General features: G+C 38.4%; 1 protein-coding gene across 1 annotated transcript in view; it reads left to right on the top strand.

The window, feature by feature from the left end:
* Positions 1-20,718, top strand: part of LOC126354333 (proton-coupled folate transporter-like) — a 231,414-nt gene that overhangs the window by 100,816 nt on the left and 109,880 nt on the right. Inside the window, exon 3 of the mRNA XM_050003899.1 lies at positions 18,406-18,714. Within this exon, the coding sequence (XP_049859856.1) occupies positions 18,406-18,714 (309 nt within the window). The remainder of the gene's footprint in view (positions 1-18,405; positions 18,715-20,718) is intronic.

Here is a 20,718-nt window from a genome sequence, read left to right as displayed (position 1 = left end):
ACCACCATGGATCATGATAACTTGTTCTATGTGTGATGGCAACTATGCATATAAGGTGCTTATGGAGTGCTAACCATCTATGCTGCATTGACCTGGTACCAAAGTTCATCTGTGGTGGTTGGCAATGGGTCACAGCAATGCACCCATCGTATCCCACACATTCCTGATTAGCTACAAGTCTGGTGACCTGGTGGGCCAGGGCAAAAGGCAGACATCTTGTGACCCCAAGAGGGCACGTGTTTATGCAGCAAATTGTGGTCATACATTGTCTTGTTGAACAGTGGCATTTGGGGTGTTGTGCAGAAAGTGTATGGCTACGGGCCACAGGGTATCATTAATATAGGTCACACTGGTCACAGTGCCTTGGACATGCACCAGATGTGATTTGGGTTTGTACCTAATAACAGCACATGCCATAAGGCCTTGATTTTGTGCTGTATGGCTTATGTGAATGCAGTCACTGTGCTGTTGGTGCGCCCACTGTCTGCAGTGAACCAAAATGTGGCCACCATTTTCAAACAAACAGAACCTGGATTTGTCTGAAAACACTATTTGATGCTATTCCTGTTCCCAGTGATGTCATTCCATACACCATTGCCATCTATCATGTTTCTGCACATTCATCAAAGGTAGACTGAGAAGTGGACAACACACATGTAACCCATTGCATAATAAACAGTGACAGACTGTCACCCCTGATAGTGTACGATGTGTTACACAGCTCCGCTGTTGCATCAGACCTGAGGAGTATGAAGATCTGTCCTGCAATGCCATTCGGATGAGGTGTCAATCTTCTTGGGGGGTGGTCTTAGTGGTGCGACTTGACTTCCCTCATCATGTTCTGTGGCCTTCCATGAACCATTTTGTACACATCTGTTGCACTGACAAAACACTTCATCCCACAAGAGCAGCAATTTCCCAAATGGATGCATCACATTATTCATGCCAATAATGCACCCTCTTTCAAACTCAATGATTTGACAGTATGGTTGGCGCATACGTGTGCAAGGCATCCTGCATGTCCACTCAAGTCACACTGATGCCTTACATTCAGTTTATAGTGACAACAAGACTTACAGGCACATTTTACAGGTGGGTAGTGTTGTATTGCAATATTGTTTTTGACCTTGAACCCATGGGCCAACATGGTTCAAATGCTAATCATTTCTGCAGAACATACTAATGTACACCTCCTGTAAATATGAACATCCCATCTCTAGTCATTCAATGTGTTGCTTTTTATGAACATGAGTATATTTTAATACCCTTTTGCAACCAGGAGGAATTTGACTTCTTAGGAGTATAAAGAGTATTTTAATCATCTTAGGGATTGAATCTTTGGAAGGAGCGTCAGTGGGTGATGTGTACAATGTTGTCTGATATGAATATGATGTAATTGTATTTCAATGTTTTATTAGCATCTGTAATACTGAAACTTCCTGGCAGATTAAAACTGTGTGCTGGACCGAGACTCGAACTCGGGACCTTTGATGTGGAATACTGATATTGTTCTCACAGTGAGCAGTTAACATGTCATCATTTCTGTGCACCTGTCACTTACAAAGCCAGTTTCATCATCTTCAAGATATTTTAGTGTTGCTTCAGATTGGTTTTGCTTTATTCTTTATGTGTTTTAGTTTTTGATGGGTTCAGGTTTTGTTTCTTTCTTGATAACAGACTGAATGATTTCACAGTGTATGTAATGGCTTCACTAAATCCTCCGAATGAAGAAGATTCTTTTTTTCTTCACGAAGATACTTGACTCCCATATATCAAGCTGTTGTAATGCTGCACCATAGGATGCAGGTATGTCCAGATACCTCTCAGCTCGCCTTTTGGGTAGGTGAACCTAACATGGGTTGCTCCTCGGGTGACCTTATTTTGTGCATGTACGAGAAAATTGGGCACCGCTGCCTGCATGCATTTAGCCAGTACAGTACTGTGCATAGGCTAAGGACTGGCTGCATAACTGGCCACATGTCAGCCTGCTCAGCTCTGCCCATAGGCGCCCAGCTGTCCACTGCTTGGTGCTTGAGCAGGAACAGCTTGCCGTATGTTTCAGTTCACTGTCCCTTCTTCTGTTTTATGTAACTGTTATTTGTTTTATTGGAAAACAAGATTCAAATTTTTACAGAAAGAGTTAAAGTTTTCATCAACATACTCTGCTTTTCCCAATATTTCTCCTATAAATCTTTTCTAAACACTGTGTTTAAGTCATTGGTTAGGCTTCTTCTAATACAGTAAAGCTGTCTTTAATTTTATTGTTGGTTTGAATACTGCAGTGTTTTACTATGCATGATTCTACTCAGAAACACAGTGTTTTTGCATAACTGCGTCAATGGGACTTTTGTGCCCACATCCCCAACTTCATACAGTTTTTCCTATCTCAGCTGTTCTTTAGACCCAGTTGATGATATACTGTCAGATCATTCTGAGCAGGGGAATGGTGTCCCTCAGGGCAGTGTTTTAAGTATTACCCTCTTTGCCATAACCATAAAAAGTAGCATATCTATGGTAAAGAGTCATGTACAGTACTCCTTATTTGTGGTCAATTTTGCTGTTTTCTATTCCTCCTCTATTGTTGGAACAGTGACCTATCAGTTACAACTTACAGTGTGGAGGTTAGAGGAGTGGACTGCAAATACGGGTTTTCAGTTTTCTGCAGACAAGTGTGTGTGTGTGTTAATTTTAATTATTCTCATTGTATTTTTAATTTACCTGACTTGCATATGACAGACACCATTCTACATTTTAGTGATCCATGAGGTTCCTGGAGCTCATTTTTGATTCCATATTGTCATGATGTAGGGACTTGGAAGTCACAACCCTAAATGCACTGAACATCATAAAGTGCCTTAGCTACAGGACTTGGGGAACCAACAGGGTGCATCTGCTCCAATTTTATAGGGCTTTCATGTGTTTGTGGTTAGACTAGAGATACACAGTGTATGGTGGTGGTGGTGGTGGTGGTGGTAGTGGTGGTGGTTAGTGTTTAACGTCCCGTCGACAACGAGGTCATTAGAGACGGAGCGCAAGCTCGGGTTAGGGAAGGATTGGTAATGAAATCGGCCTTGCCCTTTCAAAGGAACCATCCCGGCATTTGCCTGAAACGATTTAGGGAAATCACAGAAAACCTAAATCAGGGTGGCCGGAGACGCGATTGAACCGTTGTCTCAGTGTACGGATCATTGAGACTTTTTTGTTTGAAGTTCATTGACACGGTCCACCATGAGGGGATTAAATTGGGCACTGGTGCTTATAGGACCAGCCCCATACCCAATCTCTGTGCTGAGGCTGGAGAACCACCACCTACCGTTCGATGGCCAGTCCTCATGGAGGATCAGGCATGTAAGCTACTCATAGTTTCGAATTCATACTGTTGCTCATACCCCTCTGGAATGCCTTTTCTCCCACTTTCCACAAAAAACATGGCCATTTGGGGTCTGTGTGTGGCGTGTGCAGGAGTCATTTGGAGTGGACCAAATACAATTGCAAATCCAGGGTTTTAACCATCTGCCATCCTGGTTACTGCAGGGGCCCAGCTTCATTATTAGATTTAGTGCAGTACAGGAGAGGTTGCACTCCTTCTTCTGTTTGTAATGCAATATTTTCTGACATTTTAGATGAGCACCACAATATGTAGCTGTTGTTATGGATGGGTTCAAACAGGGGACCTCGTTGATTGCTCTGTCATTTTCCCAGATCGTGTCCTCAAGGGCCGACTGCTTCAAGAATTTACTCTCTTCAATGCAGAATTATGTATGATCTTGTGGGTATTATAGCAGATGAGACATTCTTTCACCGCTACATTTCATGTCTGTTACAATTCTTTGCATGCCCTTTACTCTCTACAATGTTTGTACCCATCAGATAAAATAATTTAGAATATCCAGGATTCCTTCCTCCAACTACAATGAATGAGGAAGGTGGTGTTTTTCTGCTGGTTATCAGGGCACAGGGAATGAAAGGGTGGATCTAGCAGCCAAGGAGGCATGTCATGATCCTCAGTTATTTAATTGTGCCGTCCCCCCTGCATGCTATCAGCTCACTGTTGAGGTACAAAGTCATCCATTGATGGGAAGACGAGTGGCTGTAAGTGACAGACAATAAGCTCCATCCAGTAAAGTCTACTACATGGCTGTAGCTTATGTTCTTTTGGTCACGTTGCCAGGGTGCGTTCCTCCTAACTTGGCTTCACATAGGCCACAGCCTTATGACACATAGCTTCTTGCTCTAGTGAGAGGATCCTCAAATGTGTGGTGCTTGTAGTGAACACATCACTGAATCCCATGTTTTATTGGACTGTGTTTTATTTTGTGACCAGTGGGTGACAGCAGATTTGCCCCTCTATCTGCCCTCTACTTTAACTAATATTCGAATGAATGTGGTTTGAGCTTTAAAGTTTTTCCCAAGATTTGAGGTAGATGGTTTTAATGTGGTATCTGGGTGACTGACTCACCCATGTTTTTTCTAAATGGTGAGCCAGTCACATTTCCTTGCACTTTTCTTTTATCTCCTTTGTCATTTTACTTGTGTTTTAATTTCATGTAGAACTACTTTTCCTCTTTCTAAGTGATCTACTGTATGCAAGATAGAGTGACTGTGTGATCTTTTTGAGTGCATGAGTGTGCAACAGTTTTAGAGATCATCTCCACATTCATTTGTTTTAATGAATGATAACCTTGTCGTTGAGCATCTATAAGATCCAAACACACACACACACACACACACACACATACTATGCGTGATCCTGTTGAAGTTGGTATTCCATTTCCTTCCTCCAGTCTTTGAATTTACTAACCCAGCCAGTTATACACTCAGATGACAAAAGACATGGGATAACAATATGCACATTCACAGATGGTCATCATATTGTGTACATGTGATATAAGAGGGCAGTGTAACTGCTGAGCTGTCATTTGTACTAAGGTGATTTATGTGAAAAGGTTTCCGATGTGATTAATGCCGCATGAAGGGAATTAACAGACTTTAACACAGGATGGCAGTTGAAGCTAGATGCATGTGACATTCCATTTTGGAAATTGTTAGGGAATTTAATATTATTGGAGCCACAGAGTCAAGAAGGTGACAAAAATAACAAATTTGTGGCATTATCAATCACAATTCACAACACAGTGGCCAATGGTCTTCATTTGATGAATGAAAGGAGCAGCATTTGCATAGAGGTGTCAGTGCTAGCAGACAAGCAACACTGCATGAAATAACCACAGAAATCGATATGGGACGTAAGTTGAACATATCAGTTAGGACAGCGTGGCAAAATTTGGTGTTAACTGGCTATGTCAGCAGAAGAGCAGAGTGAGTGCCTTTGCTAACAGCACATCATGTGCATTGCCTCTTCTGGGCTCAAGACCATATCAGTTGGTCCCAATACAACTGGCAAACAGTGACCTGGTCAGATGAGTTGTGATTTCAGTTGGTAAGAGCTGACAGTAGGATTTGAGTGTGGTGTAGACCCCATGAAGCCAAGGACCCAAGTCATAGCTGCATGGTTGTTGTTGTTGTTGTTGTTGTTGTTGTCTTCAGGCCTGAGACTGGTTTGATGCAGCTCTCCATGCTACTCTATCGTGTGCAAGCTTCTTCATCTCTCAGTACCTACTGCAACCTACATCCTTCTGAATCTGCTTAGTGTATTCATCTCTTGGTCTCTCTCTATGATTTTTACCCTCCACGCTGCCCTCCAATGCTAAATTTGTGATCCCTTGATGCCTCAGAACATGTCCTACCAACTGGTCCCTTCTTCTTGTCAAGTTTTGCCACAAACTCCTCTTCTCCCCAATTCTATTCAATACCTCCTCACTAGTTATGTGATTTACCCATCCAATTTTCAGCATACTTCTGTAGCACCACATTTCAAAAGATTCTATTCTCTTCTTGTCCTAATTATTTATTATATTTTATATACAATCTTGCTTTTTATATCTTTTTCACAGTTAGTTTCATGTAATTTCTAGCTTGTATTACTTGAACTTGGGTCATATTTTATTGCTAAGCATCAAAGCCATGTAATAAGGGGTATTTTTAAAAAAAGCTAATTCTATAAACTGGGAAATGTGTAGTCTGATCTATATCTTATTTCAAAATCATGTGAAGGAAATATCAATAGCTCTGATGGAAATCCTGTTCTAAGTAATGAAGGGAAAGCAGAAAGGTGGATGGAGTATATAGAGGGTCTATACAACGGCGATGTACTTGAGGACAATATTACGGAAATGGAAGAAGATGTAGATGAAGATGAAATGGGAGATACAATACTGCGTGAAGAGTTGGACAGAGCATTGAAAGACCTGAGTCGAAACAAGGTCCCGGGAGTAGACAACATTCCATTAGAACTACTGACGGCCTTAGGAGAGCCAGTCCTGACAAAACTCTACCATCTGGTGAGCAAAATGTATGAGACAGGTGAAATACCCTGAGACTTCAAGAAGAATATAATAATTCCAATCCCATAGAAGCAGGTGTTGACAGATGTGAAAATTACCGAACTATCAGTTTAATAAGTCACTGCTGCAAAATACTAACACAAATTCTTTACAGACGAATGGAAAAACTAGTAGGTGCCAACCTCGGTGAAGATCAGTTTGGATTCCACAGAAATGTTGGAACATGTGAGGCAATAATGACCCAACAACTTATCTTAGAAAATAGATTAAAGAAAGGCAAACCTACTTTTTAGCATTTGTAGACTTAGAGAAAGCTTTTGACAATGATGAATGGAATACTCTCTTTCAAATTCTAAAGGTGGCAGGGGTAAAATACAGGAAGCGAAAAGCTATTTACAATTTGCTTTCCTTGCCATTGGCAGTCTACATTTTATATCCTCTCTACTTTGATCATCATCAGTTATTTTGCTCCCCAAATAGCAAAACTCCTTTACTACTTTAACTGTCTCATTTCCTAATCTAATTCCCTCAGCATCACCCGACTTAATTCGACTACATTCCATTATCCTCATTTTGCTTTTGTTGATGTTCATCTCTTATCCTCCATTCAAGACACTGTCCATTCTGTTCAACAGCTCTTCCAAGTCCTTTGCTGTCTCTGACAGAATTACAATGTCATCGGCGAACCTCAAAGTTTTTATTTCTTCTCCATGGACTTTAATACCCGCTCCAAATTTTTCTTTTGTTTCCTTTACTGCTTGCTCAATATACAGATTGAATAGCATTGGGGAGAGGATACAACCCTGTCTCACTCCCTTCCCAACCAGTGCTTCCCTTTCATGTCCCTCGACTATTATAACTGCCATCTGGTTTCTGTACAAATTGTGAAGGAAATACTTTTAAATAAAATATCATGTGACAATAAAGATTCTGTTCTATTCTACCATTTTTACACCTTCTCTAACTGCTCAGTGTATAGAGGATGTTTTCTGCTGGTGGCTTGTAAATTGTGAGTACTGTTGCCTTTAGTGCTTATAGATTCACTTTTGTAGTACAGCAATCAGCGACCACTTCAACAAAATAGTAATTAGCTTATAAGACTTGGTATCCATTATTTTTAAATATTCAGCCTTTCCTGTTTTCCTTGTATTTTTCTGTAATTGTGTCACATTAGCACAGGTATTTTATCTATCAAGATATTTTTGTCCAATTGCAGTGAGTTTCAGTTAAGTATGATACATCCATTGATATTCTACTTGTCTTTAATTTCCTTATTGATGTACTTTTTCTTAATAAGGCTTCTTATGTGTTATTTGAGAAATAAAACAGATGTTCTTTTAGATCTACAAATTCTTGTAAGAAACAAAGCAAATGATCTTTCAGATCTAAGATGTTACATCTAAGATGTAATATTTTGCTTCCCAGTATCTGTTTAATCTATAGTTATATTTACTCTGTAGGTCTGCCTTTTGAGTCTACTCTAAAAGGGAACTAGTGAAAACATTGGTAATAAATGGAAAAGGATGGATACTTCTGTAGTTGTACAGGATACCAGTGGCAATTGGCCATACAGATAGGCTCTTACAAGTAGCATTCAGATGCAGACTGTGCTGCTTGAAATGACAGTGAGAATGCTGCAGAAATAACACACATTTGAGAAAAGCCCCTCTCAAATCTACCCCTTCCCATTCTCCATAGTGCCTCTGCAAGATCTAAATCAACATTTTCAGAAGACATCTCATCCACACCTTGTGTACTACATGTAGAGTGATATGATTTACAAGGTCTGTTCAAAAAATTCTGGAACATTTGTCATTTCGTGCCAATGGTGTGTTGGAGTGAATTGCGGTTGGCATCCCTACACATGCCTGTTTTTTATGTGTAACTGCCAGAAGTTTTATTGTTGTATATCAGTTAGTTATCATTCAGTGCTGTATTGAGTAGAACATTGTGTAACACAGTTTGAAAATTTTGAGATGGCAGAGTTTGTGGAGCAACGTGTCTACACTAAATTTTGTCTGAAATTCAAGAAAATTCTTAGAGAGTCGCACTAAATAGATCATGAAGCCTACAGTGCTGAGTGCTTAATCTGTACTCAGTGCTATGAATGGTTCACACTGTTTAAGAATGGCTGGACGGAAGTTAATGATGACCCTTGTTCAGGAAGCCCTTCGACATGTACCGATGATGCTCTTTTCAGGAACATCAACAAAATGATGTGTGCCAATCGAAGACTGATTGTCCAAGAGATTGCAGAAGAATGTAACATTTCAGTTGGAGCATGTCATGAAATTGTTTGATTGCATCATGTTGCCAGCAACTTTGTCCCATGGCTCATGTGCCAAGACGAGAAAGACCTTTGCCTTGCAATCTGTGAAGAACTTTTGGATCATGCATTGTGAATTGTGTTTTAATCATCTCATGACGTACATTTGCAATCCATTTCGTTTGCGTACAGGAGACGTGTCAAAAACTTATGAAACAATTACAATGATTTTTACATTAATAAGTAATAGCACTATAATAAATAACAGCACTGTAAGGATAACACATTGTACCCAGCTCAAATTTCCAGTTTGTCCTGCAGGAATTCATCCACTGAGTAATAACACTTCAGTGTCCGTAACTCATATAGTTTTCTTTTAAGATGAACCTAAATTCCTCTTCATCAACGTGTTCCCTTTTAATTTATTACAAATTTTCATTCCCATGTATTGAGGTCTCTGGGCATACACTCTGAGGTGGTGGGTGGGGATCATAACATTTTCTTTGTTTCTGGTATATGTGAATGGACAAAATGGTTTCCCTCAAATAATTCATGTCTGGTGTACAAAAATATAATAATCTCATATATGTATAAGGATAGCCAGCTCAAATTTTTATCTACATTTAAACCTAAGAATTTGATTGAGTCAACTTCTTCTGTACCTTGGTTGTTGAGTACAACCTTAATCTGCTCACATTTTGGCTGTTTGGCTCTGAACTGCATCATATTAGTCTTAGATATGTTTAGATTCAACCTATTTAACTGAAACCAAGTTTCTAAGGTACTGAGGGTACTGAAAACATATTTGGGAATTTTTTCCGAGTCCTGATCTTCAACTAAGACAGAAGAATCTGCAAACAGAACTGATGGGGAGCTGATATTTAATGGTAAGACATTAACATAAAAGAGAAATATGACTGGACCTAATATGGATCCTTGTGAAACACCCTGAGATATTTTTTTTCAGTCAGAAAAATAATATGTGCCATTTGAAGAAATGCTAACTCTTTGCTTTCTGTTGGATAAGTAGGAGTTAAGCCATTGTAGGACACTGCCACTAATGCCATACTTTTCAAGTTTATAAACAAGCAATGCATGGTTTACGGAATCAAATGCCTTTGTGAGGTCACAGAAAATTCCTGCCACCTTATTTCTCTTGTCTAATGATGTGCTTATTTTCTCAGTGAAACTATTTACTGCATCGATGGTGTTTTTACCATACTGAAAACCAAATTGATTGTTTAGAATAACAGAATATTTTGCAATGAAGTTTTGGATTTGTGCAACAGCAAGTTTTTTAAATATTTTAGATAGGACTGGGAGAATGGAGATAGGATGATAATTTCCAATGATCTCTCTTGATCCCTTCTTCCCCCACTGAGGTGTTCCTTAAGAGAATCATAACTAGTGATGAGACGTGGGTCCATGGTTATGATGTTGAGACCAAGGTGCAGTCTTCACAGTGGGTCGGGAAAGGTTCTCAAAGGCCAGAAAAAAACTCATCAGGTCAGGTCAAATGTCGAAGTCATGCTGATTGTTTTATTTGATTTTGAAGGATTGGTTCACCATGAATTCTTGCCATAATGACAAACTGTTAATCGATGGTACTATTGGGATGTGCTGTGGTGCGTGCAAGAAAATGTGAGAAGGAATGACCTGGAATGTGGTGAGACTATTCATGGCTTTTGCATCACAATAATGTACCTACACACTCATCTCTGTTGGGGAGTGACCACTGCACAAAAAATGAAACACAGTGCTGCCTCATCCTCCATACTCTCCAAACCTGGCCCTGCGGATTTTTTTTTTTCCAAAGTTGAAAGCTCCATTGAAGGATGAATATTTGCAGTGATAGATGAGATAAAAGAAAATTTGCAGATAACACTTTGCATTATCCAGCAATGGGCGTGCCAAGACTTCTTCTGGAAATGGAAATGGCATTGAGAATGATGTATCAGTTGTGGAGGAGAGTATTTCAAAGGCGACCTGGGACAATAAGTAAAAGTAAAAGGTTAGCACAGAAAAATTTTGTAGCCAAAGTTCTGGAGGTTTTTGAACATACCTTGTACACATTAGTGTTAGTTGTATTCTCAGCAATATGCCTGATGTCATTTTCAATTGCAAAATTAATTTTGCAGAGAGAAGCATTGTATGCATTTTCAACTATAATTACTTTTCATCTAAAGTATGTAAATCCTAAGCTTCGTTGCTGAGCCCTGCACTTGGTTTAAAGACACTAGTTGTGAGGAGTGCCTTTTAAGCTTTTACAGAAACAGTGTAAAAAATATTTTATTACAAATCATTTACCTGTTTCTCAAAAAGTTTGCATTTAAAGTTAATACATCTTTGCATGCATTCAAACCAACTCTGGAAACCTTTTCCCCTCTGATGTTGATACCTCAAAAATATGGTTATGGAAGGATTCAGTAGCTTCTTGACGTGTGCCAACTATATAAGTGGGGAAATAGAAATTGGGCAACATATCAGGTGAATATGGGCCATGAGCCATTAATTTGATGTTTTTCTCCATCAAATAATCAGTTGTTTGATGTGCTTTATGATGCAGCCAGCAGTGTCATAATGGGCAGTGGTGTGACACTTTTGCTTTTTTTTTCCATATCGCACTGATGACTTAAAGCAAGGAGTTTGTTGTATACCATTTAGTATTAACTGTTATTAACTGCAGTTGGAGCCTCTAAAACAGTATTTGTGTCAGGTTCAGAGAGAGAGAGAGAGAGAGAGAGAGAGAGAGAGGGGGGGGGGGGGGAGAGAGAGAGAGAGAGAGAGAGAGAGAGAGAGAGAGAGAGAGAGAGAGAGAGAGAAAATGATTAGGGAAAAAAAACTCTTTGGTTGGTCAAGTGAATATTTTAAAAATATAAACCACCTATGTAGGAAAATAACTTCCCTTGAGAAATTTTTGTTGATTTAAATTCATCTGCGAACACCTAGATAGTTGATCACTGCTTAGTTTCCAGCTCGTACAACTATATCCAAGTTTTTCCTCTTGTTATGATTTTGTGTATCGATTTCTTCTTTTTCTTTAGTTTCCTTATGCTTTCAAGTTTCAGGGTTGTATATGGTTTTCATGAGTCAAATATTTTGAGCAGTTTCATACATCAGTAGATACAATTTTTTTTCTTTCGGTCAAATTGTGTGGAATCCACGAGCTGAATATTCATGCAAAACTCAACGTACTGTGGTTTTCCTTATGTCTAAGGAAGCCTCTATCTCAGGGTAAGTCACATGGCAGTGTTGCACACAGGATTTATGTTTTCAGAACAACAGTCAGTTTTGTTTAAAATTATTGAAATTCATCATTGACAGAAGCACAACTGATGAAATTTTTTAAGCAAACTGTAAGCAGTTGAGTGAAGTGATTCAAGCCATTGCTTTTGAGTTAGACATTTGTGAAAATTGTAAAAATTGTCCAACAAACACCTTCAAGCAAAACTTCCTTTTTTTCACAACACTGTTTCCTTAAACACTGACTGTACAAAAACTATTCTGCCAATTTGTTAGCTGATATTGTTGTAACAATGATAAATGGCCAATTGTAAACAATAGTAATGTCACATGTCAGTAGCTTCATCTAATTGTCTTATGTCTAAAACTTACAAGGTGACTTGCTCGTATTAATCATAATCGAACAGTTCTGTACCACTTTGGTTCCATGAGTGCTACCTATCATAAGACTTTCTTAGTCTTCGTAATCCATCTCTTTCAATTCTGTGTGTGTTTTATGTTTCCTCCACTGTTAGATTGTTTCTAAACTTGTTCGGCCTTTTGTCCATAATCTCCAAACTACTTAAGGAATTATAAATGATTATACTGAACTTATCAAACTTGCAGCATCTCCCAAATCTTTTCATGCACTTTGGAACCTCAACTGCATCCAGACATTTTTAACATTACTACTGCCAACTGCAGCTGGCATTTGTACTATGCATTACTCTACTTATTTTGCAGTGATATTGGCATTCACTGCCTTGTCCAAAATACTCAGTATCATTCTTCATTTAGGTTAATTACAAGATCCTACATGGAAACAATGTTGTCACTCATTCAGCTGATTTTCATTACCTGTTCCTATGAATTATGTATTTAGATTCTTCTATATGAGCTAGAAAGAGCGGCCAAGCAAAATAATTCTTATTTTAAAAATAGTTTTGATTGTCTGTTACTATATGTAGTTCACTGAGGAACTGGTCAAATACTTTTAGTTGTGAGTAGGGAAAACATTTTCATTCTGTGTGATAAATATTGTTGCTATCAGATCATGATCATTTGTTAATGACATTCATGGCAAGGGTGTAAATAAGCACACTGGACTTGTGATCCCTCCACAGATACTCACACTAATAGCATATAAAACCTCGTTTAATCTTGATAATGTCTTCAGTTCAATGAGAAAAAGTGTCGCCAAGTTTCTTCAAGTTTGTCATATCCAGCTGACACCAATCATTGGTTATTAAAACCCATACATCTACCAAACAGTGGTGATGTTGATTACTGTATTTCACCTGTGGTTCTAACACTCCCAAACGTTTTGTGTAGGATTGAGTTTGGGAGCGGTAATGGGCAAATTGATGTGCTGTAGGGTATCTGAGTGTTCTTCAAACCAGAAGTGTAAGTGAGCAACTCAGTGAACACAGCTGTTGTCATCTTGGAAGAGAGAACTGACTATAGCTATTGTCGGCTTGGAAGAGAGAACTGACTGTAGCAAACTCATAAATGCCATGTAGAGGAAAGAGCAACACTTTGTCTGTCACCAAGGGTACTGAAATAAACATCCTGGTTCAAGTTTTCAGTAACTTGAGTGGTTTATGGTGTGAAAAACACCCCAAAAACATCACACAACTACCTCCACCCTCAAAAGGAGCCTCCAAGCACTGTGAATTAAATGTCTCATTAGGCCAATAATGCACTTGATGCCAAACATCATTTGAAAAGAGATGAAATCACGACTCCCCAGATCACCCTTTTGCAATGTACCAAACTGCAAATATCCACTGCATGCAGTTCCTCTCACAACGTTCGCTCAAAGACTGATTCATATGAATCTGTATTCACTGACAGTAGCAGTTGGGTTTGGAACCAGTTTTCATTGACAAGGTGTGACACTTGTTTGCAGTCCCTGTTGGTTAGGATGTTCCTAAATCCTCTATCCTTACATTGTGTCACATGGCTGCAAAGGGGCACCATTCCTTGTAATAGACAACTTTGACAGTCTACATTAATATAGCAATGAACAACCAACTTCATTCACTGTGTGGTCATGGACACATACAAACACGATAGCTCCTTTGTGTCGTAATGTCAGATCTCCATTTGACTCCTCACTGCACTGATCCCATACATCTGACTGGCACATACACATCATTCCATTGTCATGACTCGCAAAGCTGTGGAAAGTCACCTGACCAGCTCATTCCAGTTCCGTACTATCTACGATGCTCCAAAGGGAAAAATGTGCTTTTTAAAGTGGTGACTAATATTTTTATTGAAAAGCTTATTACTATGATGATTTTGAAACTATGATTTAATTGTAAGAAACAGATTTTCTGATGAAACTTCCTGGCAGATTAAAACTGTGTGCTGGACCGAGACTCGAACTCGGGACCTTTGCCTTTCACGAGCAAGTGCTCTACCGACTCTCCTGCAAACCTTGCAGAACTAGCACTCCTGAAAGAAAGGATATTTCGGAGACATGGCTTAGCCACAGCCTGGGGTATGTTTCTAGAATGAAATTTTCACTCTACAGTGGAGTGTGCGCTGATATGAAACTTCCTGTGAGGACGGGACATGAATCGTGCTTGGGTAGCTTAGTCGGTGGAGAACTTGCCCGCGAAAGGCAAAGGTCCTGAGTTCGAGTCTCGGTCCGTCACACAGTTTTAATCTGCCAGGAAGTTTCATATCAGCGCACACTACGCTGTAGAGTGAAAATTTCATTCTAGATTTTCTGATTTTTTCCAATAAAATTAGCAATCTTAAGCTGAGCATATATTGCTAAACATGTCTGTTTTAAAAGAACTATAGGTCATGAATTCCTCTTCATGTGTCCTTTGTTATCTGCAGAGAAAATGTATGCTGCTTTTTTATATTAGATTTAATGATATACTCGATAACTGTGATTAATTCACCTTAAAATATTCTTTATATAAACTGCTGTAGCTGCTGCTTGGCTTCATATTACATGTGAAATTAGTAATTATTAAATATTATAAAAGTTATGTATCTCAAACAAAATATATGGTTGTCACAAAGAATAGCTTAAACTTTTCACAAGAATGTTATAATGTTGTAAACTCAATATAAAACTGCTATTATTACAGTGTGATGACAATGCCATGTAAAGGATAGATTGCTTCTCACTATATGGAGGAGACATTGGATTGCAGTCAGGCACAACAAAAAGACTACTATACATTTGAACTTTGAGCCAAAAAGCATTCTTCTGATGTAGAAAACACACACACACACACAATTACAGTGCACCTTGGTTTACTTTTAGTATATTTTACTCACAGTTTATCTTTTCTTTCTCATTCTCCCCTCTATAGTTGCCTACCTCCAACTGTCTACATGCTGTTGCTATGATTTTCTCAACAATGCTGGAACCAATTATCTCTTGGTGGTTTTGGTTGGTTAATTATAATTTTGATATCTATTTACCAATTCCTTGTCATTTAATTTTCTGTTCTCATTGCCATATTCACTGCCTGGTCATAGCAGAAGTCTCTATTTCCAGCTATATTCTGGTATGAAAACGCTTGAAGAGTTGACACGTGAAAGAACTCTTAAATGATGCTTGATTCATATGAGGAAGAATACATTAGATAAAGTAGTTTTATGATTGATATCAGGAATTTACATTAGACAGAATAGTGCAACATCTGTGTCCTCTGAGTCCTGATGACGACTGCAGAGATCACTGTTGAAAACTTGAGTATTTTATTCAAAATCACACAGCTTAAAAACTGAGAAGATTGTTTTCAGCACAAAATCTGGATCATATAGCCTATCACAATTCCTGATCATGAACTATACAGAACTATGGAGAATAATCACCACCATTCATTGGCTATAGGTCAAACCTGATATGGTAGTAGAAGCAACCTGTTAAATGACTACTTTTTAAATGGGCATGACATTGTGGAGTGGTTTTGCTGAAAACTGCTGTGCCACTACCCTCTTAAATCATTATCCCCAGTACCATCGGGGTCATAGTTTTTTGTTGATATTAGGACAGGAGAAGCCAAAAATTCAGCATGCAAGTAGTGCTCTTGCACTCATGTGTAGCTCTTTTGCCTGGCTGCACATGTCCCTCTCCACAATGCCATGCTGTCTGAGCATGAGGAGGGGAAAGAGGGGGAAACTGCAAATGGCCCATATTTGGAATACAATGCTGCCACATTGTGGATGGCTTGGTATCATATGTCATATTTCTCAGCAACATACATCACAAACAAAACAAATCTTCACTGTTTTTAATTATTTTTGGAGTGCTGAAGACATAATGTAATTTTTGTCCGGTACAAACTGTCAGCATTTGGACAGGTGCAGCAAGTTTCACAGAATTCTGCATTCAAGTTGTCATATAGTCGTGACTTATAATTGGGGTCTTCACACAAACAAGTTGATAAAAATATTTTATCACATTTGAAACCTTATTAGGGAGATATAGAAAATCTTATGGACCACCTGGGCTTTTACAATATAAAAGAATTTGTCTTAAATGAAAATTACATTGCAGATCAATCATTTCCCTGTGTACTTGCACAGGGGTGCTTTCAACTGAAACAACAAACGGTCTCAAAACAAGCTTGAAAAGAGATGTAAGATTGGCAGTGTCCTCACAACATTTAGAAAACTATCTTTGTAATTCTTTCAAGGCCACAATGAGTTCGTTAAACCTCATGCCTTCTTTAACATCAGTGAGCTTAGGGAAATGGACAGACTTTTTTGTCAGAAAGTGACCCTCTCACAATGTGATTTTGGTTTTAAATGCTTCTCCATCAAATCAAAAATAAGTTGTTTCTCATGTTGCAATATGTTACTGCGGCAGTGTGCAGTCAAGTCCACTCAAAAGGAAAGATCTGCAATCTATTACAGATGTTGTAATTTTTGTTCTTGCTTTGCTTTTCCTTCATAAATTCAACAATAGTAGATTTTTAAATGGAAAAATCATTCCAGACATGTCCCTGGAATTAATCAACATGCTTTGTTGTAAGCTAATATGCTAGTCTCCATATTCTTCTTCTAATTCCATCAAGAACTGTGATGACAGTGGAATAAAGCGTGTGATTTCAGAAAATTTAATATTTGTTTCACAAATTCCTCAAGGGGTCCATGCCTGACAGTTTAGCACAAAGTGCTTCTTGCTGTACAGAACAATGAATCCCATCTGTTGATCATTGTAAGTTTTTGCTTTTCATCATTAACTAAATCTTTAAAGTCTTTCTGCATAGTGTTGCAATGTAACTGCATAGAAAATTTGCAGTACCCATTGATTATGTGACTGCTTTATAGATATTGATAATTCTCGTTCTTCTCTTCTGTCATTCACATTTATTTTTAAAGATGTATGAAGATAGATTGCTGGACTGCCACTTTTTGTGCAGACAGCCACTGGGTCTGAGAAGTTCCTTTATACCACTAACAGATAGTGAAAGGTAAACAGCACTGACACCATGATTTAGCCAAACTGAAGAATGCCATGCCAACTGAAAAATGCTGCACTGCAATGCAAATCAAATGTCATGTTGTAGAGTACTTCTGAGAAGAACTGAGGAAAGCTGAGACAGGCCAAGTTTTGACCCACACACAAGTTGCATATTGTGCTCATGTAGAGTTTTGCATTATGTTGTTGAACTTGAATTAGAAATTGTAGCTTTATAATAAATAGCCCGATAAGCATAGGATCCTGTCCAGAAATTTTTAGGCCTCAAATTTATCCATATGTTCGAAGCTGGGGATAGGATTTATCCTAACAACCAAAAAGGAGGAGGAGGTAACAGTGTAGATAAAATATATACAAAAATTTGTTCAACATGCTATCTAGACTGATTATAGTGCATTCTTCAGGTTTAAATTTGAAATTCTTCAAACATTCAATCACATACAGTTACAGTTTCTTTCATTATATTTTTCAGCCTCAGGTCCACAAATTGTATCATGAAATGATTTGAACACATTGTATAGTACCTTATCAAAATACAACTGAATATGCCGTGAGAGGTGCTCATGCAAGTTCATCATAAACTAGAATCATGTGACATTACAGAAGCCAAAACACTTTTGTTTCCAAAATCAACAGCAGATGGTCAGCAAACGCATATGTGGGACATAAAGTTTCTGATCACCAGATTATTTTCTGGGTTAAACATAAGCCCCTCCTGGAGTGTCTTTTAGGATGTGATGATGCAACACTGTTTGCAGAAATCTGTCCATCATTGGCAGTGGCATGAAATTTTGTAACTCTTTAGTGTTTGTATTACACTAAAAACCCTCCCCTCCCCTCTTCCTCACCCATACCCCTATATCCCCCCCCCCCCCCTCTCTCTCTCTCTCTCTCTCTCTCTCTCTCTCTGTCACACTGCTTTACCATACTGAATTGATATCTCGTTTATCGTTAATATTTATTATGTGTGTTACGGATACAAGATTTTGTATTATTACTGCAGAACACTTTTTACATAAAAAACGTTTTTGATGTGCAATTGTGCTATGTTGCAGGTAGAAGACTATTGTCCAGACCAACTGTTGAACCGGCAGTATTTCTTTTCCTAGCAGCATCAGCAGTATCAAGCACAGTTACACAGACATTATTCTTACAACGTGTATGTGAAGAAGATTTGGGTTACAATGCAACTGTGTGCTCTCACCTCGATTCCACTAATAATACTTCAGAACAACCTCATACTGCTAGCCTGCTCATGAGCAAGACTTTACTGGAAACTTTGTTGCCAGCTACACTAACCCTTTTCTTGGGCCCCTGGAGTGACCGACATGGCCGAAAACCTCTGCTTCTCTTCCCCTTGATAGGTAAGTGTGATATGATTGTAATATGAAGTTAGTGTGATGTAGGGTTTTCTGTGTGAGAATTTATTGCTAGTAACTGAGTGTCAGAGGTGATGTATAGCAGTGGGAAAACCATGTGGAAAAGGATTACTACAAGCTTGGATTTTGAGAAAGCATTTCTTCAAAGAACCAAAAATGTCTCCTTCTCCTTCCTACCCCCCACACACAAAGCTGTAACACTCTTTCAGGATTATAGTTTTATGCAGCTGGTATTGTGGTAATAACAGTCTATATGGACATTAATTAGTTATTGGTGTTTTTGACTTCTTGATCATTCATGACTCTTTATTTTATGTTATCTGTGGTTTTTCTGATTCTATTAAGATAAACGTTTGAATGGTTCTGTGGGAAAGAGATTATCGATTTCCTATCCCATCCTTGTTCTACCCAGGCTTGTGCTCCAGCTCTAATGACCTCAGTGTAAATGAGCTGTAAAACCCCAATCATGTGTCCATTCCGTTTTGAGAAACTTTTGTAGCTGTGTTTTTAGACTTGACTATCATTTATATTGCATGTAAATAAAAATGAAATTGTCAATCAAGAACTTATCAACAGAGAACTTGCAAAGTATGTTGTTCAGAGTGAATATGTGTGTGTGTGTATGTGTGTTTGTGTGTGTGTGTGTGTGTGTGTGTGTGTGTGTGTGTGTGTGTGTCTATGTCTGTGTGTGTCAGATACAGATAAATCATGTGCCTTGGTAATTCAAAACTTAAATACTAACTTCATTAACTGGAATCTCAGTTATTACAAGGGTTGTTGAAGATTTTGACATGGTTACCACACAAAGTTTGTGTGAAGAGATTCATACCACATAATAAGTTGCGTTCAATGTAAGAAGCCCTGTCATTTACCAAAGTATGTTGATGTGTAGTGGATGAAGTTGAGACAGCTGTATTGGCATTTGAAAATTAAGTGTATTAATCAAAACAAAATCTTTCTTTCATTTGCATAAAAATTGTGAGTACAGTTACATATTGCTTAAATAATTTACATAGAACTTTAATTAGATATTTGTACAGCCAAGTTGACTTGAAACACATTTAGTGTCTTTTTCCTTCTTATTTGATAACATTGTGATAATCTTAAATGCCAAAATGAAAGCCATCAAAATTTTTAATTAAATTACTGTTCTCTGCTTAGTGCAAGCTACTGAAAATAATTTGATGTCAGACAAGCTCTTTACAACGTAAAAGAATAGCTTCAGTTCTTCGGATTACAGCTTCTGGCTACTGGAATACCATCAGCAGTATGTCCTGTCTCCATTCCAGGAGACTGTGGGGTGGTTTGGGATTAACTCAAGAAATTGGCACATAGCATGGTGATCAAGGACTTTGCACTAGAAATTGTTCTCACCTTGATAGCCAAATACTGGCTATGAAATCTTTTTCTACTGCTAAGATTTGAATGAGCTAGCTCTAGATCAAGAATCAGCACGATAGTATGCATTAAATATCCTATGTCAAAGTGGGAGGCTGTGTCATGTATGATAGTCCTATTTCATCGCTGGATAGCCCAACTCCTACAACTCGTTCTTCAGTTTAGCCAGCTATAAACTGCTCCAGTTCTGAAACCTTCTGTTATCAGTAGATTTCCTTTGCACATTTGTGTGCTGCTGGCTGTGATGCAAAAGTAATTTTATTAATTATTAGCTTATAGAGGTTGCTCATTTTCAGTTTTCTTTCCAATTATGCTTTCATTATATGGCACCCAGTGCAAAATTCTCCACAGTTATTCTCTGAAATGTACAATAACATATTTTAAGCTGGATAATGGCCTCCTTCAGACATCTCTAGACATTATTGTCTTCAGCCATAAGCATCCATATTACTCCGGTATGCTTTGTAATGTCACCCTCCCACCTTTCATTATGGCATCATCTCTGACTTCTCTTATCAGTCTGTATCTAGTAAAGAACTTTCATCGTCCATCTACCACTTATTCACCACCCCACTAGTCTTTCAAACCTCC

The sequence above is a fragment of the Schistocerca gregaria genome, chromosome 3 (genome assembly GCF_023897955.1).
Source record: "Schistocerca gregaria isolate iqSchGreg1 chromosome 3, iqSchGreg1.2, whole genome shotgun sequence".
NCBI classification, from domain to species: Eukaryota; Metazoa; Arthropoda; class Insecta; order Orthoptera; family Acrididae; genus Schistocerca; species Schistocerca gregaria.
This window is presented reverse-complemented; position numbering and strand designations above follow the sequence as displayed.